The sequence below is a fragment of the Amblyraja radiata genome, chromosome 25, assembly GCF_010909765.2.
Source record: "Amblyraja radiata isolate CabotCenter1 chromosome 25, sAmbRad1.1.pri, whole genome shotgun sequence".
NCBI classification, from domain to species: Eukaryota; Metazoa; Chordata; class Chondrichthyes; order Rajiformes; family Rajidae; genus Amblyraja; species Amblyraja radiata.
Window position 1 is genome coordinate 24,831,169 of NC_045980.1, and position 9,585 is coordinate 24,840,753.

The 9,585-nt window shown below is 36.8% G+C and overlaps 1 protein-coding gene across 1 annotated transcript in view; it reads left to right on the top strand.

Annotated features, from left to right (window-relative positions):
* gnaz (G protein subunit alpha z) overlaps positions 1–6,221 on the top strand; it is a 100,241-nt gene extending 94,020 nt beyond the window's left edge. The window contains exon 3 of the mRNA XM_033043511.1: positions 4,773–6,221. Within this exon, the coding sequence (XP_032899402.1) occupies positions 4,773–5,117 (345 nt within the window). The 3' untranslated portion in view covers positions 5,118–6,221. The remainder of the gene's footprint in view (positions 1–4,772) is intronic.
* The last annotated feature ends 3,364 nt before the right edge of the window (positions 6,222–9,585 follow it).

The following is a 9,585-nucleotide window of genomic DNA, read 5'->3' on the forward strand; positions in this document are numbered from 1 at the left end:
AAGTAGTGCCTTTCAACTTCAAGCCAAAGCACCCAATCCACCATTTGCAGTAAGTAGTGCCTTTCAGCTTCAAGCCAAAGCACCCGCCACCATTTGCAGCAAGTAGTGCCTTTCAACTTCATGCCACCATTCGCAGTAAGTAGTGCCTTTCAACTTCAAGCCAAAGCACCCAAGCCACCATTTGCAGTAAGTAGTGCCTTTTAACTTCATGCCACTATTCGCAGTAAGTAGTGCCTTTCAACTTCAAGCCAAAGCACCCAAACAACCATTTGTAGGCAGTGCCTTTTTACTTCAAACAAACCATATTTTCATTTTCAAACCACATTAAGGGTACTCACAGTTGTGTAGACATTTGTTCAGTGTTATTCAGAGCTCATAGAGACGTGACCCTTGGCCTCATCCACCTTGCAGAGATTGATTGAGGCACACCACTTCCTGGTTTTATAGTCCCTCCCCCTCCCTCCAGCAGGTGCAACAGAGAGAACGGTGATTTCTTTAAACTTCAAGCCAAATCACCCAAGCCACCATTTGCAGTAAGTAGTGCCTTTCAACATCAAGCCAAAGCACCCAAGCCACCATTTGCAGTAAGTAATGCCTTTCAACTTTAAACCAAAGCTCCCAAGCCACCATTTGCAGTAAATAGTGCAATTCAACTTCAAGCCAAAGCACCCAAGCCACCATTTGCAGTAAGAAGTGCCTTTCAACTTCAAGCCACCATTTGCAGTAAGTAATGCCTTTCAACTTTAAACCAAAGCTCCCAAGCCACAATTTACAGGAAGTAGTGCCTTTCAACTTCAAGCCAAAGCACCCAAACAACCATTTGCAGGCAGTGCCTTTTTACTTCAAACAAACCATATTTTCATTTTCAAACCACATTAAGGGCACTCACAGTTGTTATTCAGAGCTCAGATAGACGTGAACCTTGGCTTCATCCACCTTGCAGAGACTGAGTGAGGCACACCACTAACTGGTTTTATAGTCCCTCCCCCTCCCTCCAGCAGGGGCAGCAGAGAGAACGGTGAATTTTTTTAAAACATTAATATCTCTCTGATTTGTCATCGATGGGAAAGATCCTCCGCACCCTTAAGGGGGGCTCTGAGCAAGGTGGCCAAAAATGACGGCCGTAGGTGTCGGCGTTCTGTCGGAAATCGCAGCACAGTGGGCCAAAAGCGGTCAAGATCAGAGATTTAGTAATATAGAGATAACATCAGACGTCCAGCACTACTGAATCCTGGAGGACATCACTAGTCATAGATCTCCAGCCAGAGTAACACCTTTCACCATTACCCTCTGTCTTCTATCAGTAAGCCAGTTCTGAATCTAAATAGACAAAAGAAAATAGACAATAGGTGCAGGAGTAGGCCATTCGGCCCTTCGAGCCAGCACCGCCATTCAATGTGATCATGGCTGATCATCCCCAATCAGTACCCCGTTCCTGCCTTCTCCCCATGACTCCGCTATCTTTAAGAGCCCCATCTAGCTCTCTCTTGAAAGTATCCAGAGAACCGGCTGTACATTGGTTACTTACCTACTAACAAATTATAGTGCTTGTTAGTAATTGCTCCGCCTAATATATGATTGATATCACCAAGAGCTTCCTTACGTAATTCAGTCTGAGTAGCTGCTAGCTACTGTAATGTCCTGCAGACCAATGCTGTAAGTGGACTTTAATAAATATGTGTTATATCTTGCCGTGTGTCATTACAACGGCCTCCACCGCCCTCTGAGGCAGAGAATTCCACAGACTCACAACTCTCTGTGAGAAAAAGTGTTTCCTCGTCTCTGTTCTAAATGGCTTACCCCTTATTTTTAAACTGTGGTCCCTGGTTCTGGACTCCCCCAACATCAGGAACATGTTTCCTGCCCCTAGCATGTCCGAACACTTAATAATCTTATATGTTTCAATAAGATGCCCTCTCATCCTTCTAAACTACCAAGATTCAGTGCATCCAATGCATCTTAATCTTCTGGATCAGCCTACCTCAAGGGTCCTTGTCAAATGCCTTACTAGAATCCATGTAGACAATATCTGTTACCCTACCCTCACCAATCACCTTCAACACTTCCTCAAAAAACTCAATCAAGTTTGTAAAACATGATCTCCCCTTGAAAAGCCATGCTGGCTACCCACAATTAGCCCATTCTTCTCCAAATATGAGTTAATCCAATGCCTCTTAGAATCCCTTCTAATAGCTGCCAATAACTAACGTGAGGAATTATCTTAAATACTTTCCTTAATGCTTATGTGAAAAGTATTTTATGTGGTGTGGCTGTTTGATAGGTTTTACTTCAACACTGCATTTTAGCAAAAAAGAAAATATATAAATAATATGCTCATGTGAAAGATAAATTATGCCTTTTAAATTCTGACCATAAATCAACCTCAAAATTGTAACAATATAAAATGTCAGAAAAATCGTTCAACATCAATGCTGATCAATTTGGCTTTATTCTGCGTCGAGACTCTGAAGCAGATTCTGAATAATATTCACAGTGATGGATTTCATTGAAGACAATTGTTTTGGGTACTTATTCCCTGCATAACTGGTTGAGTTCTGAATTCAAATGGTGTATCAGTCTGGATTGCTTTATTACTCAAATCAAATGCATTTGGAATATTCTGGGTTGTATTTGTCAATTTAAACAGTGAAAGTTGCAAAAGGTCTCCAACTAGAACATTGATGTATTACTCATTGATCACGGATTTAATATTTTAAGCAAAACCCTTGAACTGAATGTTGAGCATTTGACTGTATTTGTCTTGGGAATAGTATTTCTTTTAGTTTGACTTGGATAAAGGATTAAGCAATGTTTGGCAATTTGTTATGTGATCATGGTTCTTTAGTGCAGAGATCTGAATTCCTATATGAATGTATCTGACTGAGATGGATCATTTCCCTAAGCAGCACCAATGCAACTGAAATAGTTTACAGCTCAACCAATGAATGATATTACATCTACATTTGTGTTCAACATATAGCTTGACCAATATGTGTATACACTGAAAATAATGAATACTACAGAATTAGAATCAATTTGCACAGTAATACCCTGTCAAGTTATAATTAACCCTTGACCCGAATTTGAAATTTCTCTATCAGATCATTGTATTTTTGCCCACACAATCTATTTTCACTTAGTTTTCTCCAATACCATTGATGAGTATGAAAGCAATGTGATCATGCAACTAGACTTCTTCCTCTTCTCCCCTCAAACAGAGGTTATAAAATATTCAAAGCATGTACCACCAAATTCAAGGACAGCTTCTCTTGCTGTTATCAGATTATTGAACGGACCTCTCATATGCTATGGGTGAATTCTCAATCTTCCAATTTACCTTGTGTGGCCTTTGCATTTTTTAATCTGCATTTTCTCTGTAGCTGTAACAATATCTTCTGCAGTCTGTTTATTTTCTCTTTTGTATTATTGATTGAACTCGTCTATGGTATGATTTATCTGGAGATCACACAAAACAATTTTTCACTGTATCTCTTATGCGTGACCATAATAAACCAATTATGAAATTCTGCAGTGATTGAAAATCTAAGAATGATTATTCATGTTTCACTTGAGGGAAAATCAAATTGTACGTGCATGGTACAGTGCGATTTGATCAAATTTCTGATCTACTTTTTTAAACTCATGCATATTACTGAACTATTGCCCAAGATCGATTTATGTTAAACATACAAAACAGTGAATGAGTTGAAACTAAACTCAGTATTTTTTTACAGAAAAGTCCTAGTAGCTAGATTCTGAACCCGACATAGTCTTTGCTCAGAAGAATTTGTTGAGAAATACTGACAAAGTGGTAAATGTTGCAAGGTCCCCAAATCATGGCAATGGGGAACATGATTTCAAGACAAGAAGTTCCCACTTTGCAGAGACTTTCTGGCAATTATGTTACTATTATTATTATTATTTATGCTGATATGATGAACATATTAAATATATATGCAGAATGTCGACTTCACTGGCACGATTAACATTTAATGTTCATTTATAAATAAATGTGCTGCATTTTTCTATGTTCTATGTTTTTTTTTATTGTACTTGCAGCTCACAAATGGTCTTCTATATGTTGGGGAAACCAGTTGCAAATTGATTGACTAATTTGTGAAACCATGCCTCTCAGACTCTACATGAACAAGAGTTTTCAGTCAGCTGCTAATTCAGCTTCTTCACTCCTAGCCTCCTCTACTAATGCCAAGGAACTTTGCTTCCAAGGGTACATCAATGGCCTTCTGATTGGGTACATTGCAGCCTCAACGCTAACTATAACAATTTCATTTAACTAGCATTTCCGCATTTTGAGTTTAGGTTTCCAGCATTCAATGTATTTTTCTTCAGAATTTGCAGGAAATAATTCTCCTTCATCTATTCTTAGCCTCTTCTCTACCTACCTATCATATATTTTTTAATCTAACCATCACCTTCATTTGCTGTGCACTATCAATGTTTGGGGTTTAAATTACTCGGCCTTCCACACTATAACACAGCGTACCATTTTATTTTATCCTCTTGATCCTTTTTCTACTTCTTAAAGCAATTTTATTCACTAATTATTCCTAGTTTTGATTAAATTTTATTTAACTGAAACATTCTCCACGGTTGCTGCTGAACTGCTGGGTATTACCTATTTTGTATCTGATTCTATTTCAGGTTTTTAGCATTCATGGTATTTTGCTTTGATGGACTTCAACTTCAGTGTGTAACTATTCTGCTAACTATATCATCACCTTTTAATGGTTATGTTGCATTTTTTGTTTCAGAGTCGAATGGCTGAAAGTTTGCGTCTTTTTGATTCTATCTGCAACAACAACTGGTTCATCAACACGTCACTTATCTTGTTTCTGAACAAGAAAGATCTCCTTGCAGAAAAGATCAAACGAATTCCATTGACGGTGTGTTTCGCAGAATACAAGGGTCAGAATACATATGAAGAAGCTGCTGTCTACATTCAGCGACAATTTGAGGACCTGAACCGCAACAAGGAAACTAAGGAAATCTACTCCCACTTTACCTGCGCAACAGACACCAGTAACATTCAATTTGTTTTTGACGCAGTCACTGATGTGATAATTCAAAATAACTTGAAGTACATCGGACTCTGCTAGGCAATGGTCTATCTAATACTGAACAGAATCCATTCAGGATGCAGAAGGTCAACTATAAAATTAAACAGGAAAAATGCTAGATTTGGCAGTAAAAGATGACAAGGAAAATTACCACAGTGAAGATAACTGGATAAGGTCTGACTATTGCACTGACTTGTTTAACTAATTCACTGAAGTTCTGGTGATTTGCAATCCAGTATCATGAGTTCCAGTATGGAATCATGAGAAACACTGTGATCTTTGAGATAACCTCTCATTTTTATGTGATATGACTGAGCTATAGTTGATTTGCACTCTGCCATTCCTGACATCATACATGCAATCTACAAAATCAAAATTCAAGTTAGATGTATGCAGGTCAAAGAAAACTAGTCAACGTAAACACAGGAAACAGTTCTTTTCCTCATGTTCGGTTAAAAAAAGGGGTCACATATTATTTGACTCCTTGTAAATAAGAAATAATACAACAAAAGATTTTTAAGAAAAAAGAAATGAAACATTTAATTTACTTGATATAATTGATATGTGAAATGTTTCGTCCTCCATTTTTGTTCCGAACTACACACCACTCTTCAAACTGATACTGAGTTTACATCGCACTGGTCGTACTATAATGAAAATGTCTTATCGATCCAGTTCCATAATTCAGTACAGAAATTCTACAGGGAAGAGCAAAAAGAACAACTTGGAAACTGTGGAAACTGCTGTGCTCTAACAAACATTTTACATTTGGGCTAGAAAATGGAGGAAATTAAGAACCACAAAAATATATATGTAAGTTTTGCTAATCTGTAAAGTATACTGACACTACCATGACCTGTCTCAACTTGCTGTTTGGGTTTCTGTGACAATGAAAACCTTTTGATGACGGAAAAACACTTTTGTAACTGAAAGTGAAATGCTCTGCATACTGCATTGATTTTTCTCTCATTTTTTCCATGCAAAATTCACATGACAGAAGTATGTAAATACATTAGAAAATGTAAAGTACACACTAAAATGAAAAAAAGCAAACAACATCTAGTATGTGAACCTTCAGTTAAGGGCTTTGAGACAAATTTTAAACTGCTCACTTTAAGAAATGAAATAAAATGAATTATGTTATTAGTGAGAATATGTGTGAAAACCATCATTGTGAAGATTTACTTTGCTAATATTTGTCTCTAAAAACTTAAAAACGGGTTTTATTTCTTGATATTAATGTGTAATATTTAACTAAAAACAATATCTGAGCATGAAATTGTTAATTTATTAAAAAACACTCTGGATTATATTTGTCATCCTGTTTACAACATAAACAGGCAGAACAAAGGACCCATAGTTTAAGAAAATAAACTGATACCCATTTTTTTCTGAGTCATGGGTAATAAATGCACAGTGTAACGGGCTCTGTGCATTGTACTCTTCTGCCAAATAATGCAATGATACTTCCTATTCACCTGGAATAAAGATCCTCGCAAAAATTTGTGGGAAATGTTTCTCCTTTCTGCCACTTGCTGCTCTAATTTGAGAAGGGTTCAGGCACCCCTCAGCTGTGATGTCACCATGCTGGCTAAGCAATGACAAATCTTATACAAAGTATGCCAGGAGGCATTTTTAATAGGCTTTTCAAACCAGTAAAGATATTGAATGAAAATTGAAACACACAAAAATGGTTAAAGTAGCAAATAAAATGTTACAAATAAACATTCTGTGAATACAATGGGCTACAAAATTCTTCAATTCTTGGTGGTGGGAGCAGGTGCATGCTACTTAGGTTACCCAGAAGCAAAATCCTCACAGGCATATTGACAAGGCAGGATACATCAGGTTTTGCACACATTGTGCAATGAAAAGCCTCCCCTTTTCTGACTCTGTACAGGAGAGCTAGCAAAGGAATTCAAGTAAACTATGGATTGTTGTAAAATGGGGCTGGAGGCTGGGAAGAGAAAGGAAAAGGTATTGGAACGCTTCAGGAGAACTGGACCCTGGAGGGCAGGAGCAACTGGAGAAGGGGATGAAGGAAAGCAAGTTGGTCCGAACTGATATTATCACTTTCCAGAATTGGTATACAGAAATTGATGGTAAGCCTAAGAAAGCAATTATCATGATCCTGTGTTCTTCAAAAATCTTCTGTCCCTCTAATATGCTTCCATCTCGCTAAGGCCTACTGGTATGATAAACTACTAATATGTTCCTGTTCTGTTGGAGGACTGCTTGAATTTCAAGGTAGGACCATAGTATGGTAGTGAAAGTTCCATTCCAATTAGAATACCATTTCCACAAGGACGATCCCAACCATTATTCCAGCAGGATAGCAATCATTGTTACATGAACATTGGTTGATCATCTGTGACCATTTTAAGCATGATATGCTTTAGAAATAAATATGGCTCCTTTTAAAATTGATCAAATATTGAAGGAATAATTTACAGTTTTTGATTGGAATCTGAACATGTTTGGGACATATATATTTTATGATTCCTAATTTTGCTTATGACTTGTTATTTTAATGAGTGTGTTCTGTAATCTGTGATCAACATTTTCTTGTTTATGATGTTTCCTCTAGATCTATTGTTCCCTTACATTAAATTTTGGGTATTCAAGATACTTACTTTCACAATGAAGAATCCTAAATCTCTAGATAATCCTTGTTACCATTCTTTGAACTCCACCTGATGCAGGTGAATTTAAAATATGCCCTCAAAATATACCTTTATCAATGAAATCAAAGGGCTAAAAAAAAGCCATAGGATTGTGTGATAAAGTCTTTATTGGGTAAGTCCTGTCTTGGTTTGTCTTACCAAAACACAGCACCACACATTTATCTGAATTAAACTCTATCAGCCATTCCTCAGCCCAATGGCCCAGGTAGATCAAGATCCGTTGTAATGTTTAATCCACTATACTACTCTCAATTTAGTGTCATCTATGAATTTACTGGCCATGCCACATATATAACTACCAAAATTGTTAATATAACATACAAACAAAGTTCACCCAAACATTTGTTACAGATCTCCAGTCTGTAAAATATCCTCCACCATCACCTTCTGTCTGCAACCTTCAAACCAATTTTGTATCCAATTGGTTACCTCAGCTTGGATCACATGGGATCTAACCATTCAGACTAGCCTACCATGTGGTACCTTGTCAAAGGCCTTGCTGAAGTCTATGTGGACAACATTTATCGCACTATCCTAATCAAACTCTTTGGTCACCTCTGGAAAAAATTATATCAAATTAATGAGACATGATTTCCCATTTCCGGAATAGCCATATTAACTATCCCTAATCAGTTGCTGCCTTTGCAAATGCAACTTTCTCTCACAGTTCCTGCAATATCTTACTCACCACTGATGTTAGATTCAACAGTTTGTGCCTTAGGCTGCAGGCTTTTTGTATCTCTGTTAAAAATAATGATTTTGATATTTCAAATGTCAAAAATGTACGTGCCCCTGAAGAAAATCTTTAATTCACAAGGACAAAAATCTCATTCCAACCTACATGCATTACATTCTATATTGTATATTATATTCTTACCTCTCATATCTAAAACTGAAAAATGATATAAATGGGAAATGATTCAAAACTAAACAAAATACTGATTTCATCCATCGCTACGTGGATTTTCTATGTTTTAAGTTGATATATTTTATGTATGTTATGTTCTATGCTTTCACTTATTACAACTTTGCTGCAGGCCCATATTAAAAATCAAACAGTCGCTAGTTTAAATTAAATCTAACAGCAAATATACTGTAAATCAATATGGGACGAAGAAAATATAACGGCACAGTTGAACAATCTCAGGATCCAAGGATGCCAGAAACATCTTGAGTACACTTTTTACATTGTCACTGTATGCCTTCATTCCATTGCTCTTGGATTTTGGTGCCAACACGTGTATTTTATGTTTCATTTTCTGATAATTTTTGTTAAACTATAACAATAATCATGTTTTTTAAAAAATTATAATTGAACATTCATGTGAAACTGAAATGTTAGAGAGTACCAAAGTCTTGTAGGTTTTGGTGGGAAGAAATTGAATAACAGGAGAGAATAGGATCAAAGCACAAATAACAAAAACAGAGATCAATGGTGTGCCAAGACAGTCCTGCTTAATAATTTTAGGGAGGAGGCAGAAGCAAATTGGTTGACTGAAGGAGACTGGAGATTATGGAGATCTCAAATAGATATGAGATTAGTGAAAATCTGCGAAATGATGTCTGGCCAGTTCTGATGAAAATTAATTGACCTGAAGCACTAAATCTAATTTGCATTCCACTCATGTGACCTGACCTGCTGATCATTTCAAGCATTTCTATTTTTTAAGTCCATTTTCCAGCATTTGCTGATTTTGTGCTGACTAGGGCTAAACAGGACTGTGCTGCAGAATGTGTGTTGGCATAATAATGTGATTAATTATGCCCATTTGACCTTGTGTAAACCCACACAACATTTTTTAAGAGTAGATAGCACCAGTTCA